Source organism: Hyla sarda, chromosome 1 (genome assembly GCF_029499605.1).
Source record: "Hyla sarda isolate aHylSar1 chromosome 1, aHylSar1.hap1, whole genome shotgun sequence".
NCBI lineage: Eukaryota > Metazoa > Chordata > Amphibia > Anura > Hylidae > Hyla > Hyla sarda.
Window position 1 is genome coordinate 106,588,471 of NC_079189.1, and position 17,148 is coordinate 106,605,618.

Genomic DNA, 17,148 nt, shown 5'->3' on the forward strand with positions numbered 1-17,148 from the left:
CAGAGTTCAGAGAGAAAGAAACAAGCTCCACCCAGGGCTTATATGGTCACTCTAGGTCATAGGTTATATGGTCACTCTAGGTCATAGGTTATATGGTCATAGGTCATTCTAGGGATCACCTGGTCACTGGTACCTCCTGGGTAACAATCACATGACATATCACATGGTATAACTCTTAAAGGAACATTACATTTTATAACACTTTACAATGGGGAAACAAGTGCAGGGGGCCTTGGGGACACTGCAGGAGGCTGCCTGACAGGACAGCAGGAGCACTGGGTAACACCACCCATACTGGGCCACCACAATATTAAATTAATTTATACTATGCATTTATTTAAACTATTGACCTGTCTCCTAGCTGTGCCCAATGTATAAAAAAATATATAAAATAAAAATAATAATAATAATAATAATAATAAAAGGTGTCAAGGTGTTGTGTTCTGATGTCCCCCGATGCAGGGTAAAGAAGTGCTCCATCGGTGAGACCATACTAATGTCTAATTATTTATATGTCTAAGCATTCTAATGGCACAGTCTACGCAATAGTTTAGGCAAGTGCTATCCTCATGTTGCCTATGCAGGAAAACAGTAGACTGCAGTCATGGTGATGAAACACATTGATCTGCTAGTTTAGTCTGCAATGCTTTTGTCCTGCTCTTTCATACTTAGGTGTACAGCTAGCCCATAGTAAAAAGATAAAAAAAAATTTATTGAAAACAATTATGACTTTTCTTTACAAAATTAAAAGGGGATATTGTCTGCAAATATAGTTATTTCTAGCAATATTTCATAAAATATCTTTATAACATTTTATATATTTTTGCTATAAGGTCCTATTTTTATATTTGTATCTAGAGTTCTGTAGTTCTGCATATTCATGTCTTTCTATGAGTCTTAGTATTCTTAGTGTACATGATTTGTGTGCTCTTTTTGCTGAAGCAGCTCATGTTTTATAGTTCATTATAAATTGATATTTCTTGTTCTTTGCTTCTACTTCCCAGGGAACACAGCAAATGCTTTTTCGATTGATCCAGTTTTAGGAATTATTAAGACAGCAAAAGAGCTTGATCGACACAATCATGGTCAATATGAGTTGGTGATCAAAGCTTCAGATCATGGAACGCCTACAATGAGCCAGATAACATCCGTACATATTCTTGTCACTGTGTCCGATAATGCAGCCCCTAAATTTATGAAGAAAGAGTATTCAGCAGAGATAAGCGAATCAGCACGAATTGGAAGCTTTGTTGCAATGCTGTCCACTTACAGCCAGTCTTCCGTTACATATGAAATAAAGAGTGGAAATGTTATGAACGCCTTTGAGATTAATCCAAATTCTGCTGTGGTCATAACTCAGAAGAATCTTGATTTTGAAACAGTTGCAACTTTTACTCTCACTGTTCAAGCAACAAACATGGCTGGCCTGTCAACAAATGCAACTCTTGTTGTTCACATTCGGGACGAAAATGACAATTTCCCTGTTTTTGTGCAAACAGACTATAGAGGACTCATCAGTGAATCTGCACCAACCAACAGTGTGATCTTAACTGATCAAAACTTCCCTCTGGTTATTAGGGCTACTGATGCGGACAGAGGATCCAATGCTTTACTTGTGTATCAAATTGTCGAACCATCAGTTCACAAGTATTTTGCCATTGATTCCAGCACTGGTGCAATACGATCTCTAGTCAGTTTAGATTATGAACAAACAAATATATTTCACTTCACTGTGCAAGTACATGATATGGGCTATCCCAGGTTATTTGCCGAACATGCGGCTAATGTGACCATATATGTTGTAGACATCAACGATTGTGCTCCAGTGTTTTCTCAAGAGGTCTATGAAGCTTCCATTCTAATACCAACTTATAAAGGAGTTAGGGTTATAACAGTGAATGCAACAGATGATGATTCTGGACCTTTTTCTGAAATCATGTATTCAATAGTTGAAGGTAACATCGGAGATAAATTTGCTATTGACCATTTATCAGGAGTCATAACTGTCCAAAGCACAAGCCCATTAAGGAGCCGATATGAACTAGCCATTCGAGCTTCTGACTCACGCTTCTCTAGCCTTGCATATGTGAAAATAAATGTAAAGGAAAGCAAAGAAAGTTCACTGAAATTCACTCAGCGCTCTTACTCTGCGGTAGTACAAGAAAATGCCACCCAGATAAAAACATTAACTGTTATTAGTGCACTTGGCAGTCGTCTCAACGAACCTATGTTTTTCCGCATTCTCAACCCAGACACCCGGTTTAAAATTGGCCATACATCTGGTGTCCTTTCAACTACAGGAATACCTTTCGATCGGGAGCAACAGGATTTGTATGAGATAGTTGTCGAAGTGTCAGATGAACACAAACCACCTAGAGTTTCACACGTTTTGGTTAAAGTAACTGTAGAAGACATAAATGACAACAGCCCTGTGTTCGTCAACCTTCCGTATTACGCCATGGTTCCTTTGGATGCTGAAGTTGGCGATGTAATTCGCTATGTTACTGCAATTGATAAAGACATTAATAAAAATGGGGAAATACATTACTATCTAAAAGAGCATTCACAAAATTTCCAAATTGGTCTATCGGGTGCAATCTCATTAAAAAGGCCATTTGACCCTGATGCATTCAATAAAGAATATTTAATAACCGTAGTAGCAAAAGATGGCGGAAGCCCCTCACATTCAGCAGAGGTTGTTGTCCCAATTACAGTAATGAACAAAGCAATGCCAGTGTTTGAGAAGCCTTTTTACAGTGCAGTGATTGCCGAAAATGCTCAGCTCCACAGCCCTGTTGTTCATGTGCAAGCCAACAGCCCAGAAGGCCTTCGAGTAATATACAGCATCACAGATGGTGATCCATTCAGTCAGTTTAATATTAACTTCAACACAGGTGTAATTAATGTTATAGCTCCCCTTGATTTTGAGTCCCATCCAGCCTATAAACTCAGAGTTCGAGCCACAGACTCCGTCACTGGAGCACATGCAGAAGTTTTCGTCGATATCATCTTGGAAGATGTCAATGATAATTCACCTGTGTTTCAACAGAAAACGTATGTTGTCACCTTGTCGGAGGCATCGGTAATTGGAACATCTGTTGTACAAGTAAAGGCCACGGATGCAGATTCTGGACAAAATAAAGCCATTTCATATCACGTTGTAAGTAACCATGGAAACAGTTCCCAGTTTTTCCATATTGATAGCAACAGTGGACTCATAATTATTGCTAAACCATTGGATTATGAATATTTACATGAATATAGCTTCCTAGTACGAGCAGTCGACAGTGGGGTCCCTACTCTAAGCAGTGATGCAACAGTACATGTTTTGGTAACAGATCTTAATGATAACCCTCCAGTATTCACCCAACAATTATATGAAGCCAAAATAAGTGAATATTCAAGACAGGGAAGCATTGTAACAAGTATAAAAGCTACAGATCCTGACAGTACAGATACGGAAAAGTTGGAATATTCAATTCTTTCTGGAAATGAAGATTTGAATTTTATTATTGACTCGAAAACTGGAATAATTACTGTTTCCCATCTAAAGAAGGAAATAATGAAACCATTCTACATCCTCAATGTTTCCATTTCTGATGGTGTTTTTAGAAGTTCTGCTCAGGTGCACATTGCTGTAATGAGTTCTAACTTACATACCCCTACATTTGCACAAAATCAGTATGAAGTGGAGCTCTCAGAAAATTCCCCTGTGCAAACACTGGTGACTGAGCTTAATGCTGTAGATAAAGACACAGGGATTTATGGACAGGTCACTTACCATATTCTTAATGAATTTGCAAAGGACATCTTTTACATTAATGATAAAGGACAGTTGTTTACAACAGAAAAGCTAGACAGAGAAGGCCCTACTGGCAAAGTCATCCCTATAAGTATAATGGCTAAGGATGGTGGCGGAAAAGTCGGATTCTGTGTTGTCAATATCATTCTAACAGACTTCAATGATAATGATCCAAAATTCCGCTCTACTGAGTATAAAGTAAGTATTCCATCAGATGTCCCCCGAGGCACTTCGATTGTTAGAATTCTGGCTTCTGATACTGATGAAGGGGCAAATGCTGATATAGTGTATACCCTTGAAGCCAGATCTGAAAGTGAGGAAGAAAATTTTGAAATCAACCAATATTCTGGCATCATAACCACAAAAGAAAGCTTGGTTGGGTTAGAAGATCAAGTCTTCCAAATTTTTGTTAAAGCATCCGATGGAGGCTCACCACACAGAGAAAGTATTGTTACTGTCACTGTTAGAGTTCTTCCACCTGAAGTGCAGTTGCCAAAGTTTTTAGAGCCTTTTTATACTTTAAGTATATCTGAAGATACTTCAATTGGCACAGAGCTTGATTTCATCCGGGCAGAAAGTAGTCAACCTATAATATATCATCTTATAAAGGGAAACACACCTGAAAGTAACGTTGATGACATTTTTGTGATAGATAAACAGAATGGCCGACTAAAACTTGAAAAAGGCTTGAATCATGAAGTCACAAAATGGTACCAGTTTTCAGTGGTGGCTCAAAATATTCATGGGGACCATGAGGTGATGTCCTCTGTTGATGTTAATATCCACGTTAAGGATGCTAATGACAATAAGCCTGTTTTTGAGGCAAATCCTTATGAGGCTTTCATTGTTGAAAACCTTCCTAGGGGAGCTAAGGTCATCCAGGTTAAAGCTGTTGATGCCGATTCAGGACTCAATGGACATGTTTCCTATGTGCTGGCACCTACACAGGACCCTCAGGAAATTAAAGATCTTTTCTCAGTAGACTTGGAAACTGGCTGGGTGACTACTCTTGGTGAGCTTGACCATGAAAGAAGGAACAAGTACAACATTATAGTGGTTGCCTATGATCACGGTGATAAAGCGCTGTCATCATCTACCATAATTGAAGTCACCGTGATGGACGTGAATGATAATCCGCCACGCTTCAGTGCAGAAATATACAAAGGCACAGTCAGTGAAGATGACCCTCCAGGTGGAGTAATTGCCATCCTGAGTACAACAGATGATGACACCGAGGATATACATAAAGAAGTCACAATGTATATTACAGGTAAGAACATAACGTTTCTAGCTTTCATCTCTGGAGAAATTCCTGCATGTACTTTTTAGTTGTAGTATATTATCCGCTTGCAAATATTTGCTCTGTGCTTGAAAAATAAGGTTGTGCTATTTAGCTAATTATCATGAGTTGCTTGGAATACAAACTGTATATTGTATCTGCTTTCTCATTCTTAATGGTGAAAAGCTTTGTTCACCCCCTCCTCCCCTCCGAACCCTTGAGCTTCGTGCAGCTTTGTCTCCCAGTCTGCTCTGTAGATCATCATTTCTCACATTTCTTGCTCTTATCTATTTTCAACACATGATAATTAGTGATATTTTCATTAGCTTCGCCACCACAACCACATCATTTACTGTTAAAATGTTAATCAATGTAACACTACATAATGTCTATGGTGGTGATTTGTCATGGGCTAGTGATTAGTCATGCATATTTATTCCCAAATCTTCAGTTCTTAGACCTCAATATTTATATCCCTGTATAGAGTAATTACTGGAGGCATTCACAAAGAACGCCATTGAGGGAACACATCTGATAACCTAAAGAGATAGCAGGAATTCCAAATATGTTCTCGCTCCCTTTACTGTACCCAAGAATGTTGTTGTTTGTCTGAACTGTAAATGTTAGTTATTCGGCGGACAAGTGATTCATGTTTCCTGTTCCAGGAGGGGATCCTCTAGGGCAATTTGCTATAGAAAACTTACAGCAGGAATGGAAGGTGTATGTTCGAAAACCACTTGACAGAGAAGTAAAGGACAATTATCTATTAAACATTACTGCTACAGATGGAATATTTGCTAGCAGAGCAGTGGTGGAAGTCAAGGTCCTCGATGCCAATGACAATAGCCCAGTTTGTGAAAAGGTAGGATATAAATGTATATAAAGGAATGATTGTTGTCCTAATAACTGTCCCTTTCTTTCTTTTATTTTTTATTTTTCCTTTTTCAGCTTTTCATTCCATGTACAGAACATCAACTAGGTCAAACTATTTGTTCAGCCCTGCAAAGTATAACCAGTTCAGAGCTCATGCTGCCATAGGCATTCAGACAGAATTTACCCCATTAGGGTGATACATGAGCATTTTGAATCGTTTTATGCAGATTTGCCCAAATATGCAGTAAGTTCACATGCATTGTATGCGGATTTGGTTGCAGATCCACTGTGGATCTCACTCCTATACATAGAATGTGATAAAATGAATCACAAATCTAGAGAATAATGTGTGACTGCGTTTGCAAATCTGCAAGTAAAATTCATAGTAGTTCTTCCCCATGTGGATTAAAAGGGAAACTTAATATTTTTTTCCCCAGGCCACTGCTTGATGGCAGGAGCTACATCATTGATTTAATGCTCCCCTCAACACTGCTGCCCTAGGCACAGGCCCACAGGTGCCTAATGGTGATTGCACAACCAGTGCCCCTTCAACATAAAATCAGAATACATCTGCAGCAGAAATTCTGCAGCATATGTTGCATGTGGGAACATACCTTTAGGGTATATTTACATGTAAGTATTTTGCTGCAGATTTTCCGAAGAAGATTTTGCGACCCATTGACTTCAATGGGTAGCAAAATCTGCAGCAAAATATGGACATATGAACATACTTGAAGGGTACGTTCACACATGAATATTTTGCTGCATATTTTATTCTGCGGATTTTCCTACCCTTTGAAGTCAATAGGTAGCAAAATCAGCTGCAGAAAATACACAGTACAATATGAAGCAAAATATGGCACGTGTGAACGTACCCTAAAATGGTATTTTTGCACTCAAAAGTGAGTTCTGGTGCTTTACAAATAAAAAAAAATACTCACCTGCCCCTATCCCCCCACTGCTGCCATTCTGACAGTGCTGGGTCCCTGCTGCTCTCTGCTCCGTTGATTTAGGCAGGTTTACTGTGGGTTTGACACATGAGAGAAAGCAGGAAGCAGCATAGACCAGTGGGGACCCCAACCCGGAACAGCAGAGCCAGAAAATCGAGGCACGGGAGTTCATTTTTAAAGCAAAAGGACTTAATTTTAAAACTATTTTAAGGGCTGGAATACTCCTTTAATAAATGAGTGGGTAAGAACTGGGTATTCATTCAGGGATGCACATAAATATATTGTAGGCATGCAAGTAACTAATACAGATAAAGCAAGTTCCATCTAAAAGTCAGAAAGAGCGACATTGGGACATGACTGTCTATACTGGGACCAGGAGCTTCTTCAGGGGCGTGAACAGCTATGACTACAAATGTGTGATGCCCAAGAAACATATTGGCAAAAGAAGGCAGCATGACTATACAGTGTCAAAGGGGGACTACTAGACAGCCAATCAGCACCTGCACTCTAAAGTGATTTACTATGGCCCAGGAAAGACTGAGATATATGTGTGTTTGAGAGATAAATGTGTGCTTTTTTCACTTAGTCTGTACTATTTGTGCAAAAATTAGCTTTACGCTTTTTCTGCCACTGCTGCTGGGTATAACCAAGAAGCAACTAACTCATTTAAATTCAGAACAAGGACAGGTACATTAAGGGATGCTTTTCCTGGCATAAGCCATTTGCTAGGAAGATATCACAGCATGTATTTCACTGAAAGTTATGCATTTCTGAGGATATAAACAAAAATAACAGATAAATGCAAATGTTTCTGAAATTTGAGAACAGCTCGTAAAGATGACCTTATACAGCACAATGTTGATGAAATGGGAAAATGGGATTGGAAGGAAGTTTGAATCGTCACAGAATGCATTCACATAGCTTTTTCAGCTAATCTTCACCATATGCATCTAGAATACTCCATAGGGCCCCAATCACCTAACATATGTCAACATAATTTGGTAATCTATGGTAGACATAGATCATTGTATGTCTATACAGTGGTATACGTGGGAGGTTTCCACTGGAGGTATATTTCTGGAGTATTTTTGATATACCTCCAATATACCCTGCAAACACAGACTGGGCGGTTCTACTAAGCCCCTGTGTTTCATATGCTGGTATTTTGTATAATCACTTCTGTGAAAGCTGTGCCAAATTAATCGGGGATTACACCTCTCAATAAATCGAAGGCATCTGTGGCTGCCCATGTGGTTGCTTTTAAGATGTACACCAGATATAACAAGTTGTAGATTTCAGCTACTAGTGTCAATTATAGTAAATGCATTGGGCTGCACACTCCCTCTGCTGCAATGCCCTGCTCCCAACAAATAGCTTTCATGTTTGACATGACAATTTATTTTTACCATAATATTACCTTAATCACACACCGCAAGGGTTTGCAAATCCCACTGTGGAAGCATCCAGTAAAAGATGTAGGAGATTTTGAATCTATTTTGGAAAACTTCCATCTTGTTTAGGAAGGATTGTTACCATTCCATGACATTAAAGGGGTACTCCCGTGGAAAACTTTTTATTTTAAATCAACTGGTGCCAGAAAGTTAAACAGATTTGTAAATGACTTCTATTAAAAAAAATCTTAATCCTTCCAGTACTTTTTAAGGGCTGTATACTAAAGAGAAATCCAAAAAAGAAATGCTTTTCCTCTGATGTCATGACCACAGTGCTCTCTGCTGACCTCTGCTGTCCATTTCAGGAACTGTCCAGTGCAGGAGCAAATCCCAATAGTAAACATATGCTGCTCTGGACAATTCCTAAAATGGACAGCAGAGGAGCAAAGAGCACTGTGGTCATGACATCAGAGGAAAGGCATTTATTTTTTGGATTTTTCTTTGGTATACAGCCCCTAAAAAGTACTGGAAGGATTCAGATTTTTAAATAGAAGTGATTTACAAATCTGTTTAACTTTCTCGCACCAGTTGATTTAAAAAGAAAAGTTTTCCATGGGAGCACCCCTTTAAAGGTAGGGGTCAAGTCGTGGGGAAGGAAAAGTGTGGGAACTCACCCAAAATTTCCACAAGAGCTCATCCTGCTGGAATTCTGCTAATGGGAACAGTGTTCCTGCTGTGGAAAAAGTGCAGGAACTCCATTCCCACACGTTCCTGCAGGACTTGAGCCCTGATTAAAGGGGTTGTGTGACAGAATAAATAAAATAAATAAATAAAACAGGATCATGGTTACAAAATGCCCAGTTAGTCAGTCAGTTAGCCAGAATCTGTAAGGTGATTACTGCACAGCTTTTTCATTAGGTATGATAATTTATCATATATTATTATTATTGTTATTATTTTTGTCACATAAGACTAGGCAACCCCTTTATTTGTTGCCTCATTTCATTCTTTGAACCCATTTAACCTGATAAGTAAATAGATAAGAATATTATTTACAATAACAATTTCAAACATGTCATCACTTTGCAGGATTCTTATTCTGAGACCATATCTGAAGATGCCCTTTCTGGGAAACTAATTCTTCAGGTTTCGGCCAGCGACGCAGACATTCGTTCTAATGCCGAGATCATTTACACATTGCACGGACCCGGATCAGAGAAATTTCACCTCAATCCATTTACAGGTGAGGTCCAGAAATGTAATAAACTCTTGGCTCTTAGCTGTGACCTTTTAATTATGTCTTACAGACATCATTACTGCTAATTCTTCTCAAGGAGAGGCCAGACATCATTTCCTGCTGCAGGAATAGTTACTTAATTCTATTAATTGCAGAACTAAATAGACTTGTGTAAAACATCTTAAAAAATATAAAAGGCAATGTTTACTGATCCTAAAAGCCATAGGCTGCTAAGGCAGAATAAGACATATAGCAGTGTTGTGTCTGGATATTCTGAGACAAGATGAGGCCAGTAGTGAAGAAATAATTTTAATCTTAGGTTTGTGTAAAGTGTTATTAATGTGTTATTATATTAAATTGAACTGTACATGGTTTAAGATAAGGCTAGCTATATCTGTGTAATAGAACTGGTACATTCGATTGGTTGACTTTTAAGCTGAAATATGTACATTTTTATGGTGCCAGAAAGTTAAACAGATTTGTTAATTACTTCTACGGTATGTAAAAATCTTAATCCTTCCAGTATTTTTCAGCTGCTGTATACTCCAGAGGAAGTTAAGTTGTTCTTTTCTGTCTGACCACAATGCTCTTTGCTGGCACCTCTGTCCATGTTAGGAACTGTCCAGAACAGGAGAGGTTTGCTATGGGGATTTGCTCCTACTCTGGACAGTTCCTGACATGGACAGAGGTGTCAGCAGTGGTCATACAGATTAGTCTCAACTTCCTCTGGAGCATACAACAGCTGATAAGTATTAGAAGGGTTAAGATTTTTTTAATAGAAGTAAGTTACAAATCTGTTTAACTTTCTGGAGCCAGTTAATATGAAAAAAATTAAAAATTCCACCAGAGTATCCCTTTAATGTCAACCGTCAGTTTCACCTTCCAGCATTCTCGGGTCATAAACATAAGGGGTCAGTTAATAACTTTGCGTTGATTGCTTATTCTGCCTTATTCCCCCAAACACATGTTTGGCTCAGCCAATTCTGCATGTGTCCTCAATGGGGAAAGGGGAGAAAACTATTGCCAGACTCCCCTGGTGGTGGCTAATCTTCCCAAAAACTAAAGGACTAGGTAACTGAAATGCAATATGCTTGATCCTTATGTCCACTGTTATTTGCCATTGAGGGAGAGTCACAAGGTCTCCATACTCATATGGTTGACTAGTCCCACTGAAATCAGTGGGTTTAACCAAAATACTTATCTAATGTGTATGGGCTTCTTTATTGTACACCATGTCGACATTGGGGGCCCTGCACTGCTCTGCTCTGCTCAATGGAAGTGAAGGGGATTTATATCACTATGGCATACTGGAATGGAAGGATATGCTGAAAAGAATATGCTGGCTGCTGGGTTGCATGGCGACAGACAGTTATTTAAGTGTCATTAAAGAGTACCTGTCATCAAACCATATTTTCTAAACTAACTTAGATTATATTCCCTAACTAATCCTAACACCCCTCCTGCCCTTGATTATTATTTTTTGTTGAGCTTTAAAAATCTCTGCATTATACCTTTCTCCTTGCTCACATTGTGGGAGGAGAAAGTGGGTGTCCCCAGAAGGTGCAACATCACTGAAACCTGCGAGAGCTGTGCCTCGCCATGCCCCGCATGCACATCCTGAGTTTGGTCTCCTGCCAGTCCGGGAGGAGACCAAACTAACTCTTTGCCTTGTGCAGGGAACAGAACAGAGCCACCTAGTGGCTGTTTTTTCAATCACATTAAAAACATTTAAGGGTTGAGAATTTTAACAGCAAATAAATAGCAAAGTGTCTTATAATTACATGAGGAACAAGATATTCAAAGTTCAGTTTGGTGACAGGAACTCTTTAAAGGCAAATAGTACAGTAGGGTAACAATCACTTAACAAATAACCATGCATTTCATGTGTGTTATACAATGATTAAGAGTTATGTTAATGCTTGCTTTAAATCACAACTACATAAAGGTTGGAATAGAGCTGTCATCCAGCTGCTGGTTTGTCTATTGTGTAGCGGCATAAAAATGTTGGAATGCAGGGATGGCAGGCTGTGTGGCAGAGATGGGGGTCGTGGTTTGCAAAGAACTGGCCATGTGGTGAGCCAGATTTATTAAGTTTTATTGAAAAATATAGTTTATTTCTTTTAAACACTGCACCATGGGTCATGTGTGGTATTGTGACTTAGCTCAATTCACTTTAATAGCGCTAACTCCACATTACCTGTAGTTAAGGTGGCATTGTGTTAGGATGCAAAGCCGAAATGTTTTTTTCAAATCCTTGACAAGTCCTTTAGTGTTCATAGTTCTTACTGATACACATATCCGAAGATCCAACCACTTTTCCCGTTCTGTGTAAATGGATCCACTGAAGTCTGCTTCCATAGAACATGGTTGTGTTCCCATTATCTTCTTATTTTCATCTTGATCGGTAGTGATCATCCATTTTGGCTTGAATTATTCTTGAAGGAGATTTAGGACCCGAATAGACTGAATGAACTCTTTAAGTCGTACAGTACAGATTGCAGTGTATTTTTTCGTGTTTTTTTTTTTAGTAATGTAGACATTTGCAAGTTTAATAATATTCTCCCAGAGCTTATAACTGTAATTTCCCTACCTTATTCCCAAACATAAAATGATCAGAGATTTCCCAACACAGTAATAATCCTATTGAACTGATAAGCAGCTATGGAAAAATGTTTTAACTTTGTTCAGGACCAACTGGAAGCTGACAGCTCTGGGCAAATGACCTTTCTCCGAACTACAAAAATGATAAGTCCTCCTTGGCGGAGATACTTTGTATGTAGTCAGTGTTGTGTAGGAATAAGAAAAATAATAAAATGTTAGAATGAATAATTCACTGCTGGCACTCTTGATAGTATTTAGTTCCATCTCTAGCAGTATGTATTGAAATATCTTGACACATTAAAACTTTTAATGTTCTCCAGTACTTCACTGAATCATTTTTTCTGCAGACTTTTCTGACTTGTTAAAATGAAGGCGCTCGGTATAAAGTACCTGCTAATAAGATGATTATTTAAGGAGAGTCTGCATGGGCTGTAATACATTGATTAGCGACAGTGCAGGCATGCATATGTATAGAGGTTAGCCTAACTCACCCGCACTTCCATGTGGATTTACAAAGCTACAGTTAACACTTTCAAGGGAATGCGCTGTATTTTGCTTGTAATAGCTTTTTACTAATATCATGTATCATTGCACAGATTAAAGTCAAGGTGGACCATGATGCTTTGCGCCAACGTGCTTATTTTTTTCTTTCAGAATGTCCTTTATTTCTCAATTTATAAAATTATCATGATAACGGTTTTATGTTTTTTTTTTTTTGGTTTGTTTTTTTCCATAGGCGAATTAAAGACCTCATCACTTCTTGACCGAGAGATCCAGGAAATCTACCACCTCTCAGTAAAAGCAACAGATGGAGGTGGTCATTTCTGTGAAATCAACGTGGAACTGATATTAGAAGATGTGAATGACAATGCTCCTGAGTTCTCTGCTGATCCTTACACAGTCACTGTGTTTGAGAATACCGAACCCAAGACCCCAGTCACCAGAGTGCAGGCAATTGATGCTGATGCAGGTATTAAGTTATTCAATCTTTGCTGTGGTAAAATAACATTAAAGAAAGGGAAAACAGGTTTGGATCCTAGCCTTAATCTGCCCATGTATTCGGTTGCTTGAACATATTCGGGCTGGTGCTAAGTCTGCTGATAGTCTCACAAATATTACAAAAGCTTAAACGTCTTGAGTACTGGCATTCACTTATAGGGGTACTCCGCCCCTAGACATCTTATCCCCTATTCAAAGGATAGGGGACAATATGTCTGATTGCTGGGGGTCCCACTGGTGGGGACACCCGCAATCTCAGCTGCAGCACCCCAGACAACCGGTGTACGGAACGAACTTCGCTCCATGCCAGATTACTGGTGATGCGGGGAGGAGGCCCGTGATGTCATGGCCATGTCCCCTCAATGCAAATCTATGGGAGGGGACGTGGCCCAAAGACTTGCATTGAAGGGGCGTGGCCGTGATGTCACGAGTGGGGCATGCCCATTAAATTACGAGCCTCCGTCGCTGCACCCGGCGCTCTAAACTAATGCAGGGGGAAGCAGGGAGAAAACAGAGGTCCTCAGCTGCGGGACCCCCACGATCAGACATCTTATCCCCTATCCATCCCCTATCCTTTGGATAGAGGATAAGATGTCCAGGACCCCTTTAAGTGTCTTTTCCTTACTCATCACAATTAATGTGCTCAGTTAAAGTATACACAGCTTGCATAGCATATAGCAATATAAAAATGTCTGGTTTACTGTGATATAAATGGATATACAGTGAAAATGTTCAACAAATGTTCAACAAAGTAATGATTATTTCATGTGCTTGATCTCGGCTTTTTTATTTCATGCTACAGATGAATCACATGTAGCATGAAACGATCGTAGCTCTATTTAGGTTTTTTTTTCTATTGCATTTCCTTTAATGTTACAGAACAAAGCAAGATGTTTTAAAGGGGTACTCCGCTGCTCAGCGTTTGGAACAAACTGTTCCGAACGCTGGAACCAGTGCTGGGTGCTCATGACGTCATAGCCCTGCCCCCTCATGATGTCATGCCCCGCATCCTCAATGCAAGTCTATGGGAGGGGACGTGACAGCCGCAACGCCCCCTCCCATAGACTTGCATTGAGGGGAAGGGGCATGTCATCACGAGGGAGTGGGGCTATGACGTCACGAGCTCCCGGCACCAGCTCCAGATTTTGGAACAGTTTGTTCCAAACACTGAGCAGCGGAGTACCCCTTTAACTCACCGGGTGAGTGCTACAGACTTTCTTCCTTGATCTGGTTATAGCTCAGGAATGTTACCAAGCCATAACCCTAAGGGGTTTTCTAAGATTTTTAGAAACATAGAGGCCTCTACACATTTCTGCAGATGTTCTCATCACTTTCTCTGTTTTCTAGATATGAGCAATAGTTCTAGAAAGTCACTTATTTGTAAAACTTTTTTTTTTGCAGTTTCCATATGAGAAATATAATACAAAAAAGCTTTGCATATGTAGTTGGTGTAGAGACATTTCTGCTGAGCAGATGAAACTACACATGAATCATATATGGTTCAACACCATCAACATTGTCTCATGCAAAAGTAAAAGTGCTTCATCAATTCATCTCTTAAATTTCAAATAGACACCATATAAAATATTCTGCCAAGTCACTGTAATATTATATTGTTTCACTGTGTATGTATATATATATATATATATATATATATATATATATATATATATATGTGATCGGGTTACATGTACCGTGAGTAGAGTACCACTTGCATGAATAATTAGGCCTGGGGTGTGCCTGGGTGGCCGTGAAGGGTATCCTAAAGAAGGGGGATACCCTGAGAGTGACTGGAGAAAAAAAGGGGAGGGAGGGTGGGGACATCATGCATGCTGCCGACAGCACCTGTGTGGATCAGGTGGGTATATAAAGACCAGACTCCTCCCAAAAATTAGGTTAACTGTTTCAGCTAACCTCCACTTGTGGTCGGGTTACAAGTACAGTGAGTAGAGTACCACTTGCATGAATAATTACGCCTGGGGTGTGCCTGGGGGGCCGTGAAGGGTATCCTAAAGAAGGGGGCTAAAATACCTCAGTTAGTTAATACATGAATTAATGGTTAAGCATAACCTACGTCATATGAACCCAAGATAATGGGCAACATTCTCCAGTTAACATATTAATATTTTAATTTTTAATTTTTTTTTATTTACGTTTATCTTTTTTTCACCTAACATTTCAGGACTTAATCAGAAAGTACAATATTCTTTAGTCAACTCAGCAGAAGGTCAATTCTCCATAGATGAAACATCTGGAATTATTAGTCTGGAAAAACCTCTCGATCGGGAGACTCAAGCAACTTACACTCTGACTGTTAGAGCGACTGACCAAGGCTTACCTAGAAAGCTTTCTTCTGTTGCCAGTGTTGTGGTCTCAGTCCTAGACATAAATGACAATCCTCCCATCTTTGAACACCGAGAATATACAGCAACTCTACCAGAAGATGTTGAAGTTGGCACAGAAGTTCTCCAGGTGTATGCCACAAGCAGAGATATTGAAGCTAATGCAGAAATTTCATATCAGATTGTCAGTGGCAATGAACATGGAAAATTCAGTATAAATCAAGTTACAGGTAACCTTATCCCTATGCTAACAACACATACCTAAATGCAACGTTTCGGCTAGATATTAGCTTTTATCAGACATGCATTAAACAACGGCGCTTTTATGCAATTGGAGTGTTCCATTTTTGTGCCATGGCCTTGGACTTCTCTTTGTATATGGTCACTAGATTGGCCTTCTGGTTGACCATGGGTACAGTGTATTAGTCTTGTGTTTTCTTCTATTTTTTTGTTACACATACCCAATATGACAATTCGAAAAGTATACTTAAATGGTCATTGTGTAACCTCTTGTTTGGCTTAGCTTGCGTTGCATGGTCTAACACATCACAAGTGTCTTTGTATCCTCCTGCCTTAATTATTCACCTCTTGCTTGTATGAGTTTCTTAGAAATCTGTACGTGTGTTATCACAAAGCATAAAAAGACTGCAGGCATTGAATTTATGAGCTGTGATAAAGGCTGTAATCACAGAAGTCTTTTAAAATGCCAGGCTTTTTTCCTTCGGAAGAAAATGTGTTATGAAGTCTTAGTAGTGAGTGCTATGGCATTTAATGGGAAATGCTGTTTTTCTGACAGGTATTAGTTTGTCTACCTTTCTGTTCTCAGTTCTTCACATAATTATTTATACACAATGGCTGGACATTTCATGTTACAAATATTTGAATTTGATAAAAAAAAATATTTCAAATTTCTTGTTATTTTTTACTTTAGTAATGGAGCTTGTTTTTGAAAACTTTTTGTTTTTTTTTTTGTTTAAAAATGTGAGAATTTGTGAGCCCTTAGATTATTAGTTGTGAGCCCTTAGACTAAAATCTGTACAAATGTTTTTTGGCACAGTCTTTTGACTGGGATGATAACCCGTGTTATCAAATGATTTATTGGAAAAAGGGACTTAATATTTCATAAGGAGATTTGTAAATATCTTTTAGCTATTTTGTATCTATTAGCAATTTTAAAAAGTGTTCATTGTGTCTGGTTGGAATCTGGTTGAACCAATACTAAAAGTGCCTTTGGATCCAACCAGTAAATGTTCTTGATTTCCAATGAACCCATAGTATTCACATTCCCATTCCATATAAACCTTATTTTCCTCCTTGTTTTCTTACTAGGTATCCTCTTTGTAATTGAAAGCCTGGACCATGAAACCTCAGCAGAGTATTATTTGACAGTAGAGGCCACAGATGGCGGTACACCTCCTCTTAGTGATGTTGCCACTATCAGCATTAACATTACAGATATCAATGACAACTCACCAGTTTTCAGCCAGAGCTCATACACTGCTGTGATTGGTGAAGATGCGGTATCCGGGCAGCCTGTCTTGACGGTAATTCAATTCCTAGCATTTCTTGGAATAATTACTTGTGGAACAATGTAACTTTAGAAAGTTTTCTTAGTTATACTGTCAATACTGCCTCAAGATTAGGCTTAGTTAGTGAACACGATGAATCCCTTAT

The 17,148-nt window shown here is 39.0% G+C and overlaps 1 protein-coding gene across 9 annotated transcripts in view; it reads left to right on the forward strand.

Annotated features, from left to right (window-relative positions):
- FAT1 (FAT atypical cadherin 1) overlaps nt 1-17,148 on the forward strand; it is a 251,511-nt gene that overhangs the window by 183,116 nt on the left and 51,247 nt on the right. For all 9 annotated transcript variants that reach the window (XR_008889074.1, XR_008889073.1, XM_056559286.1 and 6 more), the window contains 6 exons: nt 1,005-5,072; nt 5,747-5,943; nt 9,385-9,538; nt 12,870-13,103; nt 15,315-15,704; nt 16,804-17,018. Coding sequence is in view for 7 of the 9 variants with exons in the window: in XM_056559286.1 (XP_056415261.1) it covers nt 1,005-5,072; nt 5,747-5,943; nt 9,385-9,538; nt 12,870-13,103; nt 15,315-15,704; nt 16,804-17,018 (5,258 nt within the window). In the remaining 2 variants the exon portion in view is untranslated. The remainder of the gene's footprint in view (nt 1-1,004; nt 5,073-5,746; nt 5,944-9,384; nt 9,539-12,869; nt 13,104-15,314; nt 15,705-16,803; nt 17,019-17,148) is intronic.